Genomic DNA, 23,518 nt, shown 5'->3' with positions numbered 1-23,518 from the left:
TGTACGTAGAAGTATTACGGTAAAATTATCGAAAACTGAATATTTTACGAAATATTTTATTTTTTATATCAAAATATGTCAGATTAAAATATAAAATAACTCAAAAAGTACTTAATAAAAAAATACTTTATTATAGTGTTTTGGAAAGCTCTCGATGTCAGCTACAAGAATACTAAATAAAAAATGGGGGTTTCCCTTTAAGATTTTAAAGTTGATCTTCACATGACCTTCAAATGATTTTCCAAGGTCAAATCGTTGTCACTATCTTATGGCCCCCTTGAAGCCACATAACTTTTGTTTGAAACATTTTTCGATTTAACGCAGTGTTTCTGAGATATTTGAGTGGGTTCTTTAAAATGGGAGACCCTGTATATACATATATATTTCAATATTGCATTCGAGAATTATGATAAGAATGTAATATTAGATATTGCAACATTCTGGAATTAATTTATAACAGTGTGTGCGCGGAAGAGGAAGGAAGGACACATAATTTAATGCTGTTCGTCTATGCCGATAAACTTGGGGATCTCCCAGAAGCGTGTCACGTGCTTCTTTTCGTAATTCAAGACATACACAACTTTTCATTTACCATGTAAAGTCCGATGTCACCCGCGTATCAATGAGATAAAATAGATAAATAAAAGGATCTTTCGTTGTCAATAAATACCTCTCCGAAATATATATATATACAGTATAGAGTCAGAGATCATATAGGTTATATTGTGACATTAGAAAAACATTTATACTTTAAACATGTCAATACACATATACAGGATGTTAGAAAAGTCTGGAAACGGTCAAATATCTCGAAAACGAAACTTTTCTGAGAAAAATGTTTCGAACCAAAGTTGTAGAGCTCTAAAAGTGGCGCATTATATAATAATATTAGTATGACCTTCAATAGCATCGTCAAGGTCATATAAAAATCATTTTGAATTTTTTAAATGAAACCCCCTATATTCCCGAAGCTTATCTCGAGAGCTTTCCAAAACACTATAATAAAGTATTTTTCCATTCAGTACTTTTTGAGTTATTTTATATTTTAATCTGACATATTATTTTGATATAAAAAATAAAATATTTCATAAAATATTCAGTTTTCGATAACCTTACCGTAATACTTTTATGTACAGAATAATGAGACAAAACAAGATCAATATGGATTAAACGATGAAAAGAGAAGAAAAAGTTTCATGAATATTAATACGACTGCTGCCGTCTGCTCCGAGATTAGGCTTATTGTTAGTTACATCCCTGGCAGCCTCTTCTCCTTCTCCCTCCCTATTACTTGGCCAAGTTCGCAGCTGGCAGCTTGCATTAGTACGAACAGTCCTTACGCAGTGTTTGTACTGGGTATGCTGGTTACGTCGTAGCCATATAAAATTGCGACAGTCGCGAGTCGCTAGTGATCTACGATCAATGATCGCAACACGTATATAGGTAAATAACATTAAATTATGATGTGACCTTCAGCTTTATGAAATCACGATTCTGTTGTTTTTCATACCTTTCTCGAGATTTGAAAATTTATTTATGTCAACTCGCTAATTTTTGCAAAATCTGTATCTGCGATCTAGAATAATAGAGATCTACTAATTTACATGTGATTTTTTGTTTCATATATTATTAGCATTCTCTTGCCGTTTTGTAACGAATTTTATTTGTGTAATAATCGATGTTACAGCGAAAAAAAACACACGTGATCGTTTAACTCTATTTATTTAAAGTTTTGTAGGTCACTGATTATCTAAAATTTATCTATCTTTTTTTTTTCTCGAACCCTCTGCATCAGGATATGTGTCTTTGCTCAATTACATCATAAACGAAAAGCTGACTTTATTTCAATAAATAACAAGATGTCTTTTTAGAGTATTGTATCAATACACAAAATGCAGAATAATTATGACGTGAAAGCCAGTGGCGATGCGACCATTGTCACAACAATGCCACATCAACGTATGCACGAAGCAGAAAATAAAAGGGCCACTGAGAACACCTCCTTATCCCCGAACAACAATCAAACCTATTTTGCTGATGAAAGAGTGCCAGTGCCAGAAACAGCAAGTGTAAGTTGATATTGTATTTTATGTACGATTTATAGACAATTGCTAGGCATAATTATTTAGAGCGTATTGTTTCTTTCCAGACTCTAACACTTGCAATTTGATATATTATCAGTATTTGAAATTTTTAGAAAGCTTTATAGTTTTATGATTTTATCTCTTAACATAAACTATAAGCGGAAATTTGTTTACAGGCAGGATTTAGTTTTAGGAAATTATGGGCTTTCACAGGACCTGGTTTTTTAATGTCTATAGCTTATTTGGATCCTGGTAACATAGAATCAGATCTACAATCTGGAGTGGTGGCAAGATATAAGGTACATCTTTGGCAAAGAATCATTAAAATTAAATGTTGCTTGGAATGTGTTTTATTTATTTCAATGTTATGCAAAAGTTCGATTAATATTTTTGCAATTACCTTTTTTGTTTACACTTTCGCAATTATCTTTTTGTTTACACTTTCAGTTATTATGGGTGTTATTAAGCGCTACACTCTTAGGTCTTGTTATGCAAAGACTCAGTGCGCGTCTTGGTGTAGTAACTGGTCTACATCTAGCAGAAATGTGTTACAGACAATACAAAAAAGTACCTAGATTTATTTTATGGATAATGATTGAAATAGCTATTATTGGTAGCGATATGCAAGAGGTAATAGGAACGGCTATTGCCCTTTATCTCTTATCAAATAAAATGTAAGTATCTCTGATACAATTAGTTAATATTTATCTTCAATGCACACATAAGCTAACATGTAAAAAATATTTTTGAGATTAGAGTGGAGATCTAGAACATTTAAAATGTGATTCGCGTTATTAATCTCTTCAGTACTGGATGCAATTAGTCGTTATTTAAGAACTTGAAAATTGTTTAACTATACGAAATATAGGGGAATAAATATTAATATTTTATATAGTATAATCAAAAACAAATTATAATCTACAAAATCTACACGATACACATATTTTGCAACTTATTGCAAAATTAAAATATCGTATTATATTTACATAGTCGCATATATAATGCATTTATTCTTTGCATGATTGTTACTTTTACTTGATTATTATTTTGTTTGCTTTTTGCTTCTTCTTTCTCCAAAGCTTAAGATCGTAGGTAATGCACAATGATTTTGTGAAATATTGACATGTGGAATATTTTTCCCTTTTGGATTCCAGGATTCCTATATGGGGTGGTGTACTTATTACAGTAATAGATACATTTACATTTTTATTCTTGGATAAATACGGTTTGCGGAAATTAGAGCTTTTTTTTGGTCTTCTCATTTCTGTCATGGGTATTACTTTTGGTTACGAGGTAGATCTATTTCTAGAATATTTCATTGCATTGCTTAAAGTCTGACATTATGTTAAACTGGTTTTTTACATTTTAGTACATTGTTTCCGAACCTTCTCAAATAGATGTTATAACTGGTATGTTTGTCCCATGGTACAATGGGATGAATTATGATAACAAGGTGTTACTTCAAGCTGTAGGAATCGTTGGCGCGGTCATTATGCCGCATAATTTATACCTTCATAGTGCCTTAGTCAAAGTAAGAACAATAAATAGTAAAAGTATATACTAATTTAACTTTTCGACTTTCCAAATAAATATACATGGGAGGTTTTCATTTTTTTTTTTTTTTTTAGTCGAGGGATATCGATCGAAGACAACCCGCAAAAATCAAAGATGCGAATATGTATTACTTTATTGAGGCCTGCATTGCATTGTTCGTTTCATTTATAATTAATGTGTTTGTAGTGGCTGTATTTGCTCATGGCCTTTTTGACAAAACAAACAACGATGTTGTAAGTATAATATAATACAGTTATTAAAAATAAATATAAATATAAATTATTATGAATAATACACACACACACACACACGCGCGCGCATATATATATATATATATATACTATACTAATTAATTCCCGTTTCATTTCAGTACAAAATTTGCGAGGCGAATAATTATACCCTTGGCATGGAGACTTTTAAAGTAAGTATTTTTTTTAATTTTATTTTAATGATGTCTGTAGCAATGTGTAAACAATTTTTTAATTGCATATATTTGGGGAGAAGGCATGCTTTTCTCAAATATATTTTTTCTTGCAAATTTCAGGAGAATAATGCGACGATAGATGCTGATCTTTACAAAGGAGGGATCTTTCTCGGTTGTTCCTTTGGCGCAGCCGCAATGTATATATGGGCTGTCGGTATTTTGGCCGCCGGCCAGTCGTCTACAATGACGGGCACTTATGCCGGTCAGTTCGCAATGGAAGGGTTCCTGAATCTGCAATGGGCTCGTTGGAAGCGAGTCCTCTTCACTCGAACGATCGCTATAATTCCTACGTTCTTAGTAGCGTTCTTCGCCGATATGAACAATTTGAGTGGCATGAACGATATCTTGAATGCTATAATGAGTTTGCAATTACCATTTGCTACCTTACCTACAATTGCTTTTACGAGTAGTGTTCAGATTATGGGTGAATTTCGAAACGGAATGTATGCAACTCTTGGTTTTTGTATCCCTTATAATATTTAAAACATTATCTTTTTTTATGATCACAATATGTTATCTGTTGCAGAGTAAACAAGATTGTATCGACCGCACTATCGATTCTAGTTATAACGATAAATATATATTTCGTGATACAAACTGTTCAAGAAGACTTGCCCCAACATTGGGCTGTATTTCTAGGCATGTCTATATATGCGATTTTGTATCTTATTTTCTGCGCCTATTTGGCTATTCATATGGCTGTGAGTATGGGTGCAAGTTCTCTCGGTAATTATTGGGTATGTATATATTTTTGCTTATACATAATACTTGTTTATTGTGACATTAAATTATGCATTAACAGAGTTAAAACTTCTCAGTATTTTGTTAATTTACTATACATCTTGGAATTTTTATTTTATAGTGTCATAATTGTAATAATATTCTTTATTAATTTACTTTCTCATATTTCAGTTTGTCACTAAATACATTGGTACACCTGTGAGCCCAACACTTGGTATATCGAACCCTGCTGTTTATGCCAGGTAAGGAAAATTTTAGCGATATTCATTTGTCATAATTGTGACTAAATGCAATTTTACCAAGTAACACTTTCATGTCCATGCAGTGAGATATTTTAATCGGAAAATTGTATGTGAAGAACTAATATAATTTTGTGCATATAATTATACACAAAATATTTAGCGCAATTAAATAATTTTATGAAGAAAATTATTTGTTGGTTACATGTATGTGTATATTTGATATATATGTCCCTCTTATGTTGCACGATTCAGCATGTACATACACTAACAATTTTTTGTATAGAACTTACTTTTTTGCAAAATGTAAAATTATCAATAAAATATATATTCATATTTTATTATATAAAATAAGTTTGAAAACAACAAGATGCGTTTTTGGTGTTTAAAACTAAAAAACCTAATAAAATACTTGATTTGGTGCTTGAATATATATTTTTCCTAAGACCAAAGGTTGTGGGAAACGTGTGTTGTGAGAATGATTAGTGGGAATATAAAATTTGCTCTGTAGTGTAATTTTTGTGCCGAATTAACACAGATAATTGCAAGTGATGAGCCAACTGATTTGTGACTCACCATGCTTTTTGCACCTTTCTACCGTAAACGATAATTAATTCTGTATTATCTATACTAATGAGATTGAATTTCAATGTTTGCATTTGTTTGGCCAGGCAATGCAAATAAATCATAATTTGGTATGCCAAGTGCTCTATTTGCTATAGATATTATTCTTACTGTTCAAAATCTGGTATATGTATATCTTAGCACGCTTTTACATATAAAAGAATTTTTTCTAACAAATGCTTTTAAAAGACCCTTTTAAAACACCATATGTTTTAATTTTAAATGTATAATATTAAGTAAAATTTTTATATTTACATTATTTTTTTACAAGCAAAAAACTTTTTTGCGATTATAACTTAAATGTATGAACTATTTTTTTTATGATTTCTGAAAATTATCTATCATTGATTACTACTATGTTAAATGTGTGTGTATATATTTTTATAAATTTATTTACTTAATGCTTTTAAAAAGAGATATAAATAGATATAGACGACATAAAAAGTTACTTTCATATATGCTCATGATTTAGAAAGAGTTTTCTTCATTCATAGTTTTCACAATACGTTGGAAACATCGTTAAACATTTAGTCGGAATAATTGAATATGCCAGACAATATGCGACTCTTGTATATTCCACAAACATGCGAATATAATGTCACGTTGGAAAGGTGTTTGTAATATCTCGTGACGTCAGCATGTGATGCCCCATGGTATGTGTACGATCAGTTATTCTCAATATATTGTGCAAAAAAAATATATTTTTATATTAAACAAATGATGCTTTATCATTGTGATATGCTTTATCTCCATTATGCGATGATAATTCTGCTGTAGCGTGAAATATCTTTGTTGTTCTACTGTCATCAATTTCTTTGTTCGGTTCCATTAATTCTTATTAATGTGTCTCTAAAAGAAACTCATGTATGACGAGTGATTAACTGGAACTATTTTCGTTGCATGCAAAAATTTTTAACACACGAAAGTCTGAGCTTGAAACGTTGACTTGTCTCGTCATAATGAAGGTAAGGATGCTACATTGAGATTTATAGTGTTGTCTTGATTCAACTTGGATCTATTTCAAGATACAATATATTTAAAGTATCTTAAATGTTAAATATATTGCAGAACAAATCCAGCATTCACCATTCAAGAAAGTTTGCGTGGCAGTTTTACATCAATAGCAGAATACTAATTCATTAATGACAACTATATCTGTAATGAGATTATGTATAAGCGATAAACGTCTTCAATCATACAAGACGTAATTTTTACTGCCTTGAAGAAGAGGAAATATTAACATTCCTTTATTAAAAACATTTATTTTGAATAGAATAATTTATTACATCAAGGAAGAACATTGGATAATTTAGACAGTAATTAACACATATTGGTTAAGATAAATAACATAACATCTGAATCTTATATATTTGACAATCAATTTTTATTCGAATATTTTTGCTTTAATGATATATTTCATAAGTTTCTGACATATACGTATAAAAATTTTCAATTTGTTGCAAGATATCTATATTAAAATGTTATTTTTATATAAAATATAGTTTTGATAATGCATAATTATTTAATTGCATATATAATATGTGAACAAATATCATTTTCAATTAATTTTTATTGGTTTTTATGCATATAAAATAATATTTACTTACTATATATATATAAATAATACCTGCAATCTTTTTAGTATGACAGCAAATCCATAAGTTTATCATCGATTACACATCACACTATTTATATATTAAAGTTTAAAGTATCACAAAAATACTTCTAATCAGAGATAAAATACATATACATCTTTTCTTTTATTTTTATATAAGTACTCTAAAGTAATTACTTGCATCTGTTATAAGATGCTCGATTTTAAAACAGAAACATGTTCTATATATCAAATCCCACATATATTTGCAATATTTCAATGAATATTATATAAAAATAAAAAAAGATACATTCTTATAAATATACGTTGTAATTTGAATTACTACCACAGTTCTATTTACTCATTGATTTTCTGCAACTAAATGTTTCTTTATAGGCAGTGTTATATATACACATTAGCTTTTCACACAAATTTACTATTGTATTGTATGAGAAACTTGTTGAAACTCAATATACTATGACTAGACAATCATTGCAATATCACATGTATTGTATAGTTAGCAATAACAGTAATTAAATTATACAATGATTCTATAAGTACAGTAAAAAAAAGTTTTTATTTCTTCTCATTCAAATTTTTGCTGCAAAATTTGTCCATTGCATATTGTATTCTGCAATATATTGAATTAATCACACATACTGAGTGTTTATTCTACATTCAATTTTAAGTTCAGTGATATAACAAGATATCATAAATAACAATTATCACATAATACATATGTTTTCTCTTTATAAAAGTACCTGATTATTTGTCTCTTTTAAGTCTTAAAATAAAATAATTCTAAAATTTGGAGATATATCCATTTGTCTATTTGGATTTAATATCTCTTAAGTAATAGAGTGTAGTATAAATCATTTTATCTCGATAGTCAGACTTGATTTTTCTCAGTTTCAAATTATTAATGTGTAAAAAGCATTTTGCAATGAGCAAACCAAAATTCTCAAAGAAATGTCGCAAATATTAATATTCTTTCACGAAAATAAATTGACATTTAAAATACGCCTATAATATAGACAATAATAATCGACGTTAATGATGTAATGAGTGTAACATATCACATAATGATTAATAATAAAATGTATAATTTTAAAAACTAGTAGTTGTTTCTCGCACGATATTGTACAATAAAAAAAGTCAATGATCAAATCTTGTCATTCATCATAAAAGATTGTTCTAAAAATATAATATAGAATTAAAAATGTTATTTAATAATTTAAATTGTTTTTTTCATGTATCTAATATTTCATCTCGTTTCTCTTGACATGGCAAAACAACTTTATCTTGCCCAATTTTATTGTAGGCATTATAATTAATAATTAACATTTTTCAATGTCTTGCCATATTTTTGACTAATATTCATTATATGGCATCATTATAATCATTATATGTCAAACGAAAATAATAGTGTCTATGTTCTTTTTTATGACGCCAGTATATAAAAGCTATTATTAATAAAACTAATAAAACTAACATTAATATAGACGACGCCAAGATCGCTGAAAAAATCAAAAAACAGAATTTTTAAACTTGTGATGATATTCTGTATATAAACTATATACAGAATATATGTATAGACTGTGTGTGTGTGTGTGTGTGTGTGTGTGTGTACTGTATAGAGCAAATCGTAGATATAGATATTCAATAGATAAATAATAATTACCAATAACGTCGCTAGGACTTATGTCCTCCCAAGCTATTAAACATTCTTTTTCCCAGTCTTCAGGTACAACATTTCTTGTTAAATTGATGAATTCATCTAAAGGGCATAATGTATTACAGCCTGGTAACGTCATAAGTATTGGTTCCATAGTACTATTTTTATAAGAAATCTATGGATAAGAAAAATATATAAAATATGCAAAGGTAATTACAATTTTTATAAGTATTAATAATTTCACTTAAATGACAAATTTTGTATGAATGTTAAGTAAAATTTATACCGTTACAAAATATTGGTTTTTAGAGTTTGTCCTCAATTCTATGAGAATCATAGCAGTATAAGGTGGACAGTGAGGCTCAAATAAATTCAAAGTCATTAACATATTTGCTACGGTCTCATCATGAGCACTGTACATCCATATCTTCCTATCAGGTTTTAAAATATTTTGTACTTTCTTGACCATGTGATCTATCATTTCTCCAAGTAGTGAACCTAACGACATATTTTTAAAGTAATGTATAATTTAAAACAGCAAAAACAGATAATAAGTATCTTCGAAATAATAGTATAAAGATAATAATAAATGATTTAAAAATGTACAAACACAAATAAATATAAATATAAATAAAATATAATAAATCATTAATAAATAATTAATAATTTGGTACCTGACTTTAATCTTTGAAGTATTATGTTATAAGCTTCTGTCGTGAAACTGAGCGCAGCGAGAGGTTTCATCTTGTCTGGAAACACAGACTTTGTCCATTGAGGTAGAGTTTTGTTGTATAAGTTCTGAAAAATGTATATATTATAAATGTATACTTATATATATCAAATTTTATTATATCCTCAGTCAAATCAAGTAAATTACAATCGTTATCGTATATAATTGAGCATATAAAATATTAACATACCTGAATATATAAAATATTGTATAATTGATTAACTTTTTCTAATGAAGATATTTTATCTCCACTGTTCTCAGTTAAATAGGCATAAAGCTTTGCATTCACTTTATTTATACGTTTCATTTCCGGCGATGTTAAGACTTTTTCCAGTTCATAATTATATCGCCGACAGTATTTGCTTGCTTTCAACACATAATCTTGCTTTTCTGGAATTGTATGCACAGGAATCGGCATCCATTTGATATCATCCCAGATCTGGTTCTTCACTGGCGGATAAAGTCCTGCCAGATTCGCTTCCGCCGACATTAATGTACGATCTACATCCGTACTTTGAACGTAAATGTCATACGGTGTATAAATGTTGCTTAAAAAGTGAGAATATCGTTTCCTTAGCCAGCATCCAAGAAGTAAGTGTTGATGTTTTCCAAGCTATATTTTTTTAAATATTGGATATCAAAAATAATGTGAAAAGTTCTTCAAATTTACAATAAGAAAAATAATTCCTGAAATTTATTAAATAAATTTTTTCACTATTATAAATATTACAATTATTTTTTTATTACAATTTTGTCTACTACTCTTAATCTTTATTGAACTTCATTTATTGTGCATTTATTTTCTTATTTTTTTCCTATTTATTTTCTTATTTTTTTCCTATTTATTTTTACAGAATACCAACTGTGCCAGAGCAAATCTCAGAGTATTATATTTCATAGAGAAATATTCACACATGATAAGACAATTGCAAAAAATATTTGTAAAATGTTATAAAACATGTTTGCTTTCCTATATATAATGAACTTGATAAAATTATCTATGCTTATATTTGTGAACTGCAGCTATGATTGTAATTTACCCTTACTTACATTTGTCAATTGTCCATATGGAACTGGCCAGGATGTTTCATTATAAGGATCGTTTTTGTAACGTCTAACAGGAGTCCTATCACCATGTCTGTACAACTGTAAATATGGGCAAGCAATTTGTAGATAAAATATGAGTCATTTATCCATATTCATATGTGAACACGATAGAATGACTTTAAAACAGAGATAGTGAATATTACAAAATAATATTGCACAAGTATTTACAGAATAATAATGTTACAAAATAATATATTACACAATAAAGTCAATTTTCAAGTTATAAAAACGAAAAAAATAATATATACTACGCAGTAGTAATAAAAAAAATCAATTTTCGAATTAAGAATGAACATTTAATGTATAAAAACAAAAAATAATATTGTGCAGTAATATTTTTCGAACTGATAACTCGCTCACTTACAACATTTGCGAAAACGATCGTGCCCAAATCGAGATCATCTGCGCTCGAACAGCTGGCGACAAAAATACTCGCGAATATGAAGGATACTCTAATGTTCATCATGTCGAGAGAATTTCTCTCGATATGGTTTTGCGAGCAGCCTCACGTGAAGATCGCACGTAATCAAAAGGGGGTTTCTCGTTCGGAAGTAGTGAGGCCTAGGATCTACTAGAATCGATAATATCCATGAACGATTATAAACTGCGTATATATTTCTGTAATGTGCTAGTTGATGCAAACGAACCAACGGTTGACGGCCGTGGTCAGCGACTGATCACCACTGACGGCATTGACCACTGACCACTGACCACTGATCACTGACGGCTGACGCGCTGACGGCTGACCACAGCTGACGGCCGTGGCCGTGCTTATACCTGTGCTTATATGGCACACACATATACATATGCGCAGCTTCACATTCGCATGCATTACAAAACAGGATGTGTTGGTGTGTGTTATGCGCTTTGTTACGAAATGCGTAATGGACCTTACATACCAGGATGCCACAACGGTGACCTATGTGCAGGAACTATAAAGTATTATCTTATATCGCTCTTGTATCGTTGAATGAATTTATCATGTATTTTCTATAGAATCATATTATATGTGTGAATCACCAACAAAGGATTATATTAAAAAATACACATGTAGAACACATTTGAAATGATTCTAAACATTTCCAGTATTTTAACATTTAATACATATATATATAAGTCAAATTTATACATTTTTATTTTCTACTTTTTAAAAATTATTTTAAGATCAATTATATATATAATCATATTTATTTTTAAAAATGTATCTAAATCATGTTTTATACATATATCATCGTTTTTATATCTTCAAACCTTAAGAAAATTTCTTGCGATTTATTTCAATTGCAACTTTTTGCATTCGCAATATTTCAGAAATGTACCTACATCATGTTTTTTAAAATATTGCATTTGCAATATTTCTGAAATCTTTCGGAAGGTCCTCTTTTGTAATTAGTATTAAGGTTATAGTCTATTTACTTACCGCTATGCGGCACGCTTTTCACTGGTCTATACTCGTATTCAAATTTTTGTCATGATCGCATATAAAGCCTGCAAAATACGGTTAATAATATTATAATTATTTTTATTAGTTTAATTTTTTATGCGATTTCCGTACCGGGAAATTCAGATATGGAACTGAATTTTAGAAAATTGGACAGATAAATGTGCAATTTTCACTTAATCGGACAATTTTTGTCCGAATCAATAAAAATCGTTCGTTATTATCTTAGTTTAAAATATAAAACAGAAATTAACTTCCATATATAAATAAAATTTATCGTCATTATGACGTCAATTTGCTACTTGGGATATGTTTCAGAAATATTTCAGTAGTATTATCGAAATATTGCTGAAATCTTTTAGCAAGATTGCATTTTAAATGATTGTGCATGGACATTGAAACATTGCAGAAATGTTGCAAAAACGGTCGTGAAATATTTCTGTAATATTGTTGAAAAGTGTAATATTTCAAATGGAATATTGCAGCAATGTATCAGATGGGGTAACATTTTTTTCTATAACGCTTAATAAAGGAGTTATTACTGAGTAAAGCTCTGGTCAATCAGCGCCGACTTTTAACTGGGTGCACGTCGGTGAGCCGAGCGCCTGATAATGGCGGCAGCGCGCACTTCATGGCGCGTGGCTCACCGATGTGCGCCAGCTAAAGGTTGGCGCTGATTGGCCAGACTTTACTCAATAATAATTCTTTTATTAAGCGTTATAAGAAAAAAAAATGTTACAGGACTTTTCTGTTCAATTTAACCCACTCTACCTACACATTACGGATGGGACGATTATTATCAGACACCCTGTATATACATATATGTACATGACTTGCCATTTACAGAGATCCTTTAGCTACACTTTCTATACTTATTTTCTTTCTACTTTCCTTTCCAAGGAAAAATGTGGCTAAAAGACTCAAACGTTCTCACTATATCAACAATAATAGCACGAGAAGTTTATCTAGATTAATTTTTCTGAAGAGAAAATAATCAAATGTAAAATTTGAGCAATAATAATTAAAAACTTGTATATTTGTTCACATTTTACACATATGTACATAATATCCACCACAATCGTTTGATACATATAAATGTTCCTTTGATCGTACAAGTATTGTTTATTAATAATGATGCTGTGGCCATAACGCTGATATATACTTTAAAAACCCCATATTCTTAAACATCTGCATTACATGTAAAATGCATATATTAATATATATTACTATTATATATGCTTTTACACATATACAAAAGGATTTGTTTTCCTTGCATATATTACAATTTATGAATATACAACTATTTATAATACATACAATCCACCTTAGATACCATTGAACTATAACTTTATATTTTTTTTATTTTAAGGTGTAGCGGAAGTTGCCTACTCCTTTCTAAAGTATAAACGTTAAAAAATAGATTAACAAAAAAATTAAGAATAAAAGTTATCTCTATCTTGCCTGCATATTTTTTGAACAGCAATAATTATAAAAAATTATAAGAAATTATCATAGATATATTATGAATCAATATAAAGTCAAATAAACAAGGCACATACAAAACGATAAAAAATGTTTATATATATTTAATATTATTATTTGTTACTTTATAAAAATGTGTGATATCAGCAAATTGAGCCATTGGACTCTATTTTAATAAAACGTCACTTTCTTATTAACATAATTGCAAATAAAAATGACTTTTGAATGAAACTTGCTGAGAATTGGTCGATTTATTATTCACTGGAAAATCTATATATGTAAGAGAAAATCTGCAACTTCCGAAACAGGCCGCACATATGCAAAAATATACAGAGATTGATCTAGTAAGTTTTATCACAATTCACGTTTACTAATGTAATCGTAGATTGCATTAGGACAGTACTCTTTACTTCTATAAGAAATATAAAATTATAAAGTATGTATGTTTATAACTCAATATTAGTAATCCGAAAAATGGAAATAGGTTTTCAGCCGCGTAGGAGCAATGGCCGTAGCATCACAGTCTTCGTTGGCGATAGCGCTGCGTAAAATTGATTAGCAGATGAGCGACAAATGGCCATAAAATTAGTAAGGCGAATAAACGCGGCGAACATTCCTGCAACGGCCACCATTTCGCATACGTGCGTCTAATGGTGTTTTCCTGAAAAGAAAAAGAAATATCGACATCAACATTTCTTAATAAAAATATAAAAGAACAAAAAAGATAATAATAGAAGAAGAAAATATAATAGAACGACAATTTAAATATAATTTCTTATTCTATTATTTCACTAAGATGATATAATATTACTTGATTTTTATTGTAATTATAAATATTCTTTTTACATAATGAAATGACGTTACGTACCGTCTGTGGCGCCATCGCTTGCAGAGCTTGTCCTTCCAAGCTTCGGACTCTAGCCGTTATTCGGTCGAGATCTCTCTGTAAATGCTGCATGGTTGTTGCAATCTGATTTAGAAATTCGGCGTTGACTTTATTATCGTCTTTTTTCGTTTTCTGTCTACTTCTCTCTCGCTGGCTCTCCTGTATCTTCTCCGCGTGACCATTAACGTTGCTGTATCCATTTGCCAATTCAGTGTTCTCTTTTATAACACTCTCTGTATTTGAATGATCAACTCCGTTATTTGCCATGGTTTGTACCTTTTGAGAAGGAGCAGTGAGCTTAGATGCATCTTTTTGCATTTTCTCAGGTGCTGACTGCAATAAAATCAAATTGTCCGTAAGATAAAATGGTGGCGTAATATGATGTGTAATATGATGTGTAATATAATGTTAATGTCATACCTCAACAGTATCTATAAATTCTTCTTCTTCACCATCAGTATCTTGTGGCAGTGGGCTTGCAGTACGACTGCTGGTCGGACTGGTTTCCAAACTACTCGTTATATGTCGAGAAGTATTGCAAACTCTATGAGGTGATGTTTCTCTAGACACTAATAAAACAACAAAAGTAACTTTAGAGACAAAAAATCGTAGAAAAAATTTCTCTGGATGGCATTATATTGAGTCAAAGAATTTGGAACAAATATTATCATATTGATATAATGTAGCAAGTGTGTTCTTGTGTGTTCAAACAATCTATATCATTTATCATTTAAATATTTGATGTTTACAATACTTATCTTCGACATCTCCAGTTTTTATCTTTGGTAAACGTAATATTTATATAAATAGTAATATTAGCTTCTTATTCTTTTAGTACTTAATTCAAACTACCTCTAATTATAATCCTCTAATTGTTTTGAATATATACACACAACACACAAGATTGCTGCTAAATATATTAACATTTGGACAAGATAATAATAAATATTTATATATTGTTGCAAAAAAGAGGAAACAAACCTAATGGCGAACCAGACAATGGTGATCCTGGTTGAGAGCGTATACGCTCCAATACTGGTCCCACGAGTAATTCCAAGTCTTCGGCCGGTACACTTTCGTAAAATGAATCCAAACTACCGAGAAACGTTGCCACATTATCCGTATAAGACATAGTTTCGACAATCTGTAATTAGACAATCTTGTTTCATATACTCTTCGTCTTGCATTAATTTTATTAGATCAGATTCAAAATATATATTTACTTTCGTCAGTTCCTCCACATAATTGTTCATGGCTTCCATACGACTCATATTGCCAAGACGCGACCACGCGTCCCATTTCGCCTTTTTGACTACCTCCCAGAATGCGGGTTTACCTTGTTGGCAAGGTCCCTCGATCGCTTGTTTGTAGTATGAATAAAAACGCAGCATAATCTCGTTGCTAGGTTGATACGCTCCTAAAATATTATATTATTTGTCAGCATATTTTGTATATCAGAGGTACAGTAAGTATATTGGACAATATTAAGATAAAGTGTTAAACATTGATGACTATAGGTGAAAATAATCCTTTTCTAATTCTAATACAGCATTCATAATTTTATAAAGTAATATCAATGCAAGATAGCTATTAAAGTAATTTTTATGAAAACTGATCATTATCCATCTTAGCAGGTATCATTAAGGCAGAAATATCCATTAATATTCAAATACCTTATGTCTCTACAGAATCATTTTTACATAAGATGTATATAATTGTACTGTATCGTATTTATATGCTTTTTTGTGTATTTTTATAGATATGCATCCATAATACAAGGGTATTAAGAAATTGGATAGAATAAAAAGTTGTTGTTTGATGAATGCTTGCTAATATAGTAGTCAAAGATAATTAAAGCATTTGTCAACAGAGTTGCATAATTGCTGGTGGAATAAAGTCAATTATTGTGATCGGTGAAGAGGAACAATCTAGTTTTAACCACCAAGCATGGTTCAGCTAGTCTTGCACAGTTAGAAAGTAAAGTGGGAAGTAATACAATCACTTAGCTATATGAAGTGGCTGGAAAGTATACATGCAATATTCAACATCAAGGCCAAACAGCAAAGAAATGCATATGCACTTAAGTAATAGTAAGAATGTGTATGGATTTAAATAATATTAAAGCGATGTATCTTACAATATTGATGGTAATATTGACATTTATTATTTTGATTTTAACAATTATATGGTATCTGCACAAAAATTCCTAATTATATATAATTGTAACTTCTAATAAAAGAGAGAGAGAGAGAGAGAGAGAGAGAGAGAGAGAGAGAGAGAGAATTATTTTCATAAAAGATATAATTAGATTTCTTTTCTTTATGAAAAAGAAGATAAATAGCACAAAAATATTATTTGCAAAAATATCTGTGATTTTAATACTTTTACATCTCAGACTATATTACATATGCGCAAATTAAAGAGATCGACAGATCTCCTTATAATGACAACATCTGGCAACAAAAAAGTAGTGAAGTAAAATTGCTACCGCGTATTTATTAAATGTGAATTTTAATAATCATGCATCGTGTGACGCAAAGAGAGTTTCTAATGTGAAGTAAACCGGGTTCTCTCGCAATTGCTCGAGTAAAGGTTGAGGATCGCGATCGAGGAGTTTCTTCCGCAACGTGCACGATAATAAATACGTTGCACATCGCGAAGACTGCGGGAGATTTTCATATTGCTTTCGACGCCGCAAGTGAGAAATTGCATTCACTTTCTTCGACTGGCGTGATTCGTGATCTCGCGAATTTCTCTGCACGATAGCGTGCAAAAATCCCTTGTTTCTCTCAATTAGAGAAACTCCTCTGTAACCGGGGAAAAAAAAAAAAAAAATATCCGACAGAAATATTTAAAAACACATGCATACGATATCAGTACAAGAATATGACGTAACACGTGTATATGTAACAAAAAAAAAAGCGTTATTTTATCATTTACATCTTTTTAGCCCAAAGAGATTAAAATTTGTATAATTTATTTCAATTCTTTTGTCGCTAAGAAAATGTACGAAAAGAAGACCTTGTACCACTTATCCTTTGCATTATCATGAATAAATATAAAAGCCGTGTCGACTCTGATACTGCTTAAAAATCGGCTGGACTTTAACCAGCGCGCAATTAAGTATACGTGCGACCAAAGGGAGAGAAACGAGAGGAAAAAGAATCAACACACAAGCGAGAGAGAGACAGAGAGAGAAATGCAAAGCAATATTGCTGCAATCATTTGCTTTTACAAATGCAAAAGTGAATGTAAGAAATAGATAAAAATTTAGGAAATATTTATTTTATAAAGATCTATATACATACATAGTTTTATATATATATATATATATACAGGGTGTCCCATAATTCGCGGATCACCCGCTATGTGTAGATAGAGCAGATGAAACCGAGAAGAAATGTCCTTTACCATTTTTTTCTATGACACTTAATAAAAGAGTTATTATTGAGTAAAGTTTGGCCAATCAGCGCCGATCTTTGTGAAGTGTGCAGCGGCGCACACTATCAGGCGCGCGGCTCACCGACGTGCGCTTGGCCAAAGATCGGCGCTGATTGGCCAAACTTTACTCAATAATAACTCTTTTATTAAGTGTCGTAGAAAAAAATGGTAAAGGACATTTCTTCTCGGTTTCATCTGCTCTACCTGCACATAACGGGTGATCCGCGAATTATGGGACACCCTGTATATATATATTGTAAGAATGAATAAAATATATATATATATATATATATATATATATATATATATATATATATATATATACGATTCTCTTTTGAGATGTCCGATAATTTACGATGACATTAACGCAAAGATTAACAATAACGATAAGATTCTTCATAAAAAATTACCATTTTTCGGTAGATTCCTGATGACGTTTACGGCAGCGTTGAATTTTTCCTCCGTCGACATATTTTCTCCTCGATAGTGAACAAACGACAGAGAGTGCAATATTTTGATTTTTCTTCCTATTTATTCTTTCGAGGCGCGGTATCACTCTTCTTTGTTTATTCGCGCGATGCGCTCGATAAGAATGCGTATCTTCTCTTCGCAGTCAAAACACTCCCAGAGGGATCACCTTAAATCGGAGCGCACTTGGCCGACGACGTTTGGCGACTGCCTGCTGTTGATATCGCGGTGACTCGCGACTCGTCGTCTTCTCCGTCAAGAATCGGATCACACACCGAACCGATTCTAGCTCCGAAAGAGAGCTGAGAAAGAGTACTAGAATCGCAATTGTTATCGCTCACCGCCGGTCATTTGGATCACGCGATGGCTACAACGATAATAATGCGAGACGATGACTGACAGATCATTACTGGAGATTATGCTATACCGATTGATGATTGGCGATCGCCCGCGATACCCGTGCGCCAGAGGATTGTCCGATGTCCGAGAACATCTTGGGCGCGTTCCATTTAATAACGACCGCAACGCTCGCGATATTATTTCATCCTTGTTGTTCACCGAAAGTTAAACGAAGACAAATAATGCTCGCGAGCGTTGCGATCGTTAAGTGAAACGCGTCCCTTAAGGCGCCTTTACATGGCAGCGTAAGCGTCGAGCATCTGCGCAGAAAATTGCGCAGAATCTAATTTCAGGCTAGAATCTATCTCGTTTAAATCCTGCGCATTTTTCTGCGTAGATGCTTAACGCTACCATGTAAACGCACCTTTACGCTGCCATGTAAAGGCACCTATTAACAGCAAGAAGCTGGAATCTATCTCATTCAGATTCCTGCGTAATGATTTTTGTGTAGACGCAGACGCTCGACGCTCGATGCTCGATGCTGCCATGTAATGGCACCTTAAGGCCGATATTACATTTGTCGTACGACAAACTTTTTAAGCATATTGATTGGCTGCAAAATAGAAACTTTCTCGAGTCTCTAGAAATTAGCTAATCAATGCGCTTAAAAAGTTTGTCGTACGACAAATGTAATATCGACCTAAGGCTGTGTTCCGATTCACCCTTGCACCCGATATTATAGCATACGTGACATAGGTCTAGTTTCCACCGAAGTATTAATTCGCATCTCGTGCGGCGTAGAACCAAATTTAAGTCGATGGAAACACAACTGACTGCGTTTATTTCACTCCTATTTCGATCTACAAGCTTTGTCGGACTAGCAGCGAATTGACACGAAATTTAGTCGGTGGAAACGGTTGAGACTAAATGGTGTCAACTTTTATTTTTCATTATTTTATAATCAATATATAATCGATATATAATCGGAAAATTAACAAAAAGATTGTCAAGGGTTATGTTTATTTACATTCACAAGCAAAAGTTAAGTTGGCTCTACTGAAATATCAATTTTTCTCGCTTCTATTCTACTTTCAGTGGAAACAGTACATTAAATTCGATGCGCACCGAAACAGAATCGAATTGACGACTTTGGTGGAAACTAGACCATTGACGACTTCGGTGGAAACTAGACCATATACTATTATATCGGGTGCACCGCTAGCAGCAGCTAGCCTGTAGCAGAGAGAAGTTTTTCTCTGCCTGTAGCTACAAGAATAAGTGTGTGTATAACGTGTGGTTTATGCTGTTTTACACCGATAGAGTTTTTGTAGTATAGGATAGGCAGATGTATAATTTCAAAACCCGAAATAAACAAAAGGGAAAAAGAGTGGCTCAAACTAGATTATATCTAATATAGTAAATCTATCTTTATTAAGTATATTTTAAGTTTTTTATATTTTTGAAAGCAATTATCTGAACTATATATATAATGTATATAACATAACATATGTGTGTTTGTCAACAGGTTTCAAGATTCTTAAAGATGACTTCGTTTGGTCGTGGACGTGGATGGTCTATTCAGAACCAAAATCCGAATAAAGAACAGAGCCTGCGTAGACCAGGAAATGCGACTTATGGCAACAATTTTGTCAAAGATATAATAGATAAAATAGTTACCTATGATATACATGAACATATCTCGCCGCAATTGATTCAGGAGATTACAGACTTGCTAACCAGCGCAGTCAACAAAGACAGTTTAAAGTATTATTCCAAAAATTCTTCTCTGATAGATTCAAGAATAGTTATTTCATCATTTTTTAACACAAAATTACAAATTTCAGGGATACATGCGATAATCTTTGGAAGCAAGCTATACTTTATGACTCGCTTACTGCAAAAATAGGAGTAATATTCAGTGATTATAAGGTTGCATTAATAGAAGATAATAATAAAGAAAATATACGAAGTCGTTTCTTACGTCTCTTACAGGATAATTATATATGTAAGTATTTGATAGTTTTTTTAATTTCTTATTTAATATATATATCAATGTTATGCTATATATTTAGATTGTTTTCTTAGCTAGGGAAAAATATAAAATGCAAGATGAAAAGAAATTTGCAAATATAATATTACTTCATGCGGAAGTTTTTTATCATATGAGGCTTAGTGATGGTGGTAAATTGAAAATATTGGCTGAACCATTAATTCAATATTTGGAAGACTTATTGCAAGATAATGTCAAAGAAAATATTTATTTCATCATGATACAGGTGATATTTTAAATATATATACATATATACAAGAAAACAATGCTTGCTTATTTATCAAAATATGACGTTACAACTTAAGAGATCTTATTTTTAGATTCTTAGATCTGGTAAAGATCTTCATACAGTATGTCCAGATCGATTAGAGAATTTAATGCTAATAATTAGGCAAATGTTGGTGAAGGAAAACAATTACGATTCTCAGAATCGTGCAATGTTATTGTTAATGATAGAGTTAGTCAATAACAAGTATGAAATCAATGATGTACAACTAAAACACTTTTATCTTTCAAACATCAAGAGTCTCTCCTTTGAATATCCATTTTCTCAGAAAGAATTAAGAGTAGTTGCAGAGGCAAAAACTGAAAATGGTAATTTTATTAAATACTAAGTTAATGTTTATCAAATATTAAGTTAATGTTTATCAAATATTAACTTTATCAAATATTAAGAAAAATGTATGTAAATGACAATTTTGCCATCATTACTTGTAATATTCATGATGCATAGTAACAACTTATTCCTCAAACATAACAAATCATATTAATAGTATTCATAATTTGACTAATAAAAATTTTTCATTTTTGGTTATTATTTTTTTTTATTTTCTGTCTTCCTCTACTTTTTTAAATAAAAATATTTTATTTTCAAATTTTACTTTGATATTTAATAACTTTTATAAGATGACAATAAGTGATAAAATTTCCTTTTTTTATTTAATTAGTATATTGAAAAATTTTTTTATATTTCAGATAATGAATTGCGAGAAATTGATAACAATCAACGAATTATAAGAGAAGAAATAAAAAATGATTTGTCTGAACAAGCCAGTTATTCAAAAAATCCTAATATTCCAAGAGCGATACGTGGATCAGGTGGGCTAGATATGTCAAGAAAAGGAGATAACATTAACACAAAATTAAATTCATTAAAAGTAACACCCAAGCAAAAGAATAATAAAGGCTGGGATCATGATGATAGATTTCACAAAGATTATGAATAATACGTACATTGTACAGGTAAATATCCTAGTTTAAATAGAGAGAATGACAAAATAAATTTTATCGATTAAATATTTATAAATATTTGTAAATGCGAGTAAAATTTGTTTTATATTGCAGTTTTGTTAACTGGTACATAAACTAAATATAGTTACAAGATTTTACAAAAATATGAATACTATGGATATATATATATATATATATATGTTATATATATTGACATAGTCACACAATTAAAACATGATAAAAATACTTCAGATTAATTTCTTAGCTGACGAAAACAATCTCTCTGATACTTTGATAAAGGTTATAAAAGTAATATGTAATGTTATATACAGAAAGTGTTTTTTTATTACAGGAATTATTATTTGGTTAGAAAATATTGAGTTATCTCTCATCTCAAATAAGCAAGTCTCAATTTTAATGTTGGAACTTAAAAGCCATTTATATAAAATCGTTCTATTGTTGCTCGCTCTCATTTGCTCTTAAACTTTCTTTATATAATAGTTCCTGAGCAGAGAATATTATTATTATTATAATATAAAGTTAATATTTGTCTCATAAAATTGTCTTGACATATGCGTAAAAGTTTCCAAATATGATGCTTTATATTTTATATGCACAAGAGTTAATTCTGATTGTGAAAAGATATATTAATAACATCATTTATTTTCACAAGTTTTATAAATAATTTATTTTTGAACTTGTATATACATTGTCATACATCACGTTTGAACAATATTTGCATCCGAATCTTTAGTGTATCATTTGCTAGTGAAATTTTATTTCAGAGTTATTAAACATTTTTATTTTTTTTTTATTTTTGATACTTTATATATATATATATATATATATATATATATATATATATATACACACACACATATACACATATATATTTATAAATTATTTCATAGAGTCCAAGAATATAAAGATAAATTTACGAAATTATCTAAGTATCTTCTTTTTTTATACGATTATATTCGAATATATTAGTCTCTGGATATAGATGTATCTCTCTCCTCTTTGTTTTTTACCTCATATATATTTTTTATAAATTATTTGAGATTATCTATACAATTTATTAGTACAAACCGATATAAAACGATATGAAATACTATACAATATATTGTACATTACATATATAAATAAACTGACTGTAATTCTACTATTTTCCAATTTGAATTTTTCGATTTACCACATTTTTATTCTCAAGATGCGTTCAGTTTGACACTACGAAAATTTCAAAGCGTTTGATTATTTAGGAGCATGATTTCGGCAAAGAAGTCTTTCGTCTTGATTGGTCGATCGAATGCTTCAAAATTTCTATAGCATCGAACAGAACGCCAGAAAAT

The 23,518-nt window shown here is 30.5% G+C and overlaps 4 protein-coding genes across 16 annotated transcripts; 2 read left to right on the top strand and 2 right to left on the bottom strand.

Moving 5' to 3' along the window:
* Window positions 1-1,309: 1,309 nt before the first annotated feature.
* Mvl (solute carrier family member malvolio) lies at window positions 1,310-10,660 on the top strand. 8 transcript variants are annotated; one of them, XR_011448094.1, is made up of 15 exons: window positions 1,310-1,443; window positions 1,872-2,069; window positions 2,261-2,383; window positions 2,532-2,758; window positions 3,239-3,377; window positions 3,454-3,615; window positions 3,713-3,871; window positions 4,009-4,059; window positions 4,183-4,565; window positions 4,649-4,859; window positions 5,035-5,105; window positions 6,221-6,379; window positions 9,058-9,204; window positions 10,134-10,316; window positions 10,580-10,660. XR_011448094.1 is itself a non-coding variant. In XM_070310161.1 (12 exons), exons 2-12 carry the CDS (start codon window positions 1,893-1,895, stop codon window positions 6,859-6,861), a joined length of 1,770 nt encoding a protein of 589 aa, XP_070166262.1. In that variant the 5' UTR covers window positions 1,310-1,443; window positions 1,872-1,892; the 3' UTR covers window positions 6,862-8,398. The 8 variants fall into 8 exon arrangements, 3 of the variants coding, with proteins under 3 accessions (XP_070166262.1, XP_070166263.1, XP_070166264.1); XR_011448095.1 differs by lacking the exon at window positions 9,058-9,204; XR_011448091.1 differs by lacking the exons at window positions 9,058-9,204; window positions 10,134-10,316; window positions 10,580-10,660 and adding exons at window positions 6,583-6,691; window positions 6,795-8,399.
* LOC138940967 (prostatic acid phosphatase) lies at window positions 7,264-11,779 on the bottom strand. 2 transcript variants are annotated; one of them, XM_070310165.1, is made up of 8 exons: window positions 11,480-11,779; window positions 11,197-11,403; window positions 10,776-10,871; window positions 9,916-10,338; window positions 9,670-9,793; window positions 9,282-9,493; window positions 9,002-9,170; window positions 7,264-8,837 (listed from the first exon to the last, which is right to left on the bottom strand). In XM_070310165.1, exons 2-8 carry the CDS (start codon window positions 11,296-11,298, stop codon window positions 8,701-8,703), a joined length of 1,263 nt encoding a protein of 420 aa, XP_070166266.1. In that variant the 5' UTR covers window positions 11,299-11,403; window positions 11,480-11,779; the 3' UTR covers window positions 7,264-8,700. The 2 variants fall into 2 exon arrangements, with proteins under 2 accessions (XP_070166266.1, XP_070166267.1); XM_070310166.1 differs by having other exon boundaries at window positions 11,197-11,400.
* A 1,534-nt stretch (window positions 11,780-13,313) lies between these two features.
* LOC138940968 (acyl-CoA-binding domain-containing protein 5-B) lies at window positions 13,314-19,077 on the bottom strand. The gene is made up of 6 exons (XM_070310167.1): window positions 18,493-19,077; window positions 15,865-16,058; window positions 15,623-15,785; window positions 15,062-15,210; window positions 14,624-14,974; window positions 13,314-14,416 (listed from the first exon to the last, which is right to left on the bottom strand). Exons 1-6 carry the CDS (start codon window positions 18,551-18,553, stop codon window positions 14,273-14,275), a joined length of 1,062 nt encoding a protein of 353 aa, XP_070166268.1. The 5' UTR covers window positions 18,554-19,077; the 3' UTR covers window positions 13,314-14,272.
* Window positions 19,078-19,639: 562 nt separating this feature from the next.
* On the top strand, window positions 19,640-23,008 carry LOC138941116 (uncharacterized). Of its 5 annotated transcripts, XM_070310486.1 has the most exons (8): window positions 19,640-19,819; window positions 19,985-20,305; window positions 20,415-20,653; window positions 20,734-20,894; window positions 20,975-21,165; window positions 21,260-21,533; window positions 21,915-22,181; window positions 22,284-22,361. In XM_070310486.1, the coding sequence occupies exons 3-7, from the start codon at window positions 20,433-20,435 to the stop codon at window positions 22,163-22,165; spliced, it is 1,098 nt and encodes a 365-aa protein (XP_070166587.1). In that variant the 5' UTR covers window positions 19,640-19,819; window positions 19,985-20,305; window positions 20,415-20,432; the 3' UTR covers window positions 22,166-22,181; window positions 22,284-22,361. The 5 variants fall into 5 exon arrangements, with proteins under 5 accessions (XP_070166587.1, XP_070166588.1, XP_070166591.1 ...); XM_070310487.1 differs by lacking the exon at window positions 22,284-22,361 and adding an exon at window positions 22,522-23,008 and having other exon boundaries at window positions 19,640-20,305; XM_070310490.1 differs by having other exon boundaries at window positions 19,640-20,169.
* The last annotated feature ends 510 nt before the right edge of the window (window positions 23,009-23,518 follow it).

Source organism: Polyergus mexicanus, unplaced genomic scaffold (genome assembly GCF_030449975.1).
Source record: "Polyergus mexicanus isolate NDT 795.1 unplaced genomic scaffold, iyPolMexi1.0 SCAF_18, whole genome shotgun sequence".
Lineage (NCBI taxonomy): Eukaryota > Metazoa > Arthropoda > Insecta > Hymenoptera > Formicidae > Polyergus > Polyergus mexicanus.
Note: the sequence above shows the minus strand (reverse complement) of the source record. Positions and strands in the feature narration are given on the sequence as shown.

Coding starts and splice junctions, on each gene's coding strand:
- Mvl (XM_070310161.1), top strand. CDS start 1,893: ATGCAGAATAATTATGACGTGAAAGCCAGTGGCGATGCGACCATTGTC. Junction 2,384..2,531: donor GAGTGGTGGCAAGATATAAG/GTACATCTTTGG, acceptor TTACACTTTCAG/TTATTATGGGTGTTATTAAG. Junction 4,860..5,034: donor GTTCTCTCGGTAATTATTGG/GTATGTATATAT, acceptor CTCATATTTCAG/TTTGTCACTAAATACATTGG.
- LOC138940967 (XM_070310165.1), bottom strand. CDS start 11,298: ATGATGAACATTAGAGTATCCTTCATATTCGCGAGTATTTTTGTCGCC. Junction 10,872..11,196: donor CGATCGTTTTCGCAAATGTT/GTAAGTGAGCGA, acceptor CCATATTTACAG/TTGTACAGACATGGTGATAG. Junction 9,171..9,281: donor AAAACCAATATTTTGTAACG/GTATAAATTTTA, acceptor TCTTATCCATAG/ATTTCTTATAAAAATAGTAC.
- LOC138940968 (XM_070310167.1), bottom strand. CDS start 18,553: ATGTCGACGGAGGAAAAATTCAACGCTGCCGTAAACGTCATCAGGAAT. Junction 16,059..18,492: donor CAGGAATCTACCGAAAAATG/GTAATTTTTTAT, acceptor ATAATATTTTAG/GAGCGTATCAACCTAGCAAC. Junction 15,786..15,864: donor ATGTGGAGGAACTGACGAAA/GTAAATATATAT, acceptor GTCTAATTACAG/ATTGTCGAAACTATGTCTTA.
- LOC138941116 (XM_070310487.1), top strand. CDS start 20,433: ATGACTTCGTTTGGTCGTGGACGTGGATGGTCTATTCAGAACCAAAAT. Junction 20,654..20,733: donor GTCAACAAAGACAGTTTAAA/GTATTATTCCAA, acceptor TACAAATTTCAG/GGATACATGCGATAATCTTT. Junction 21,534..21,914: donor AGAGGCAAAAACTGAAAATG/GTAATTTTATTA, acceptor TTTATATTTCAG/ATAATGAATTGCGAGAAATT.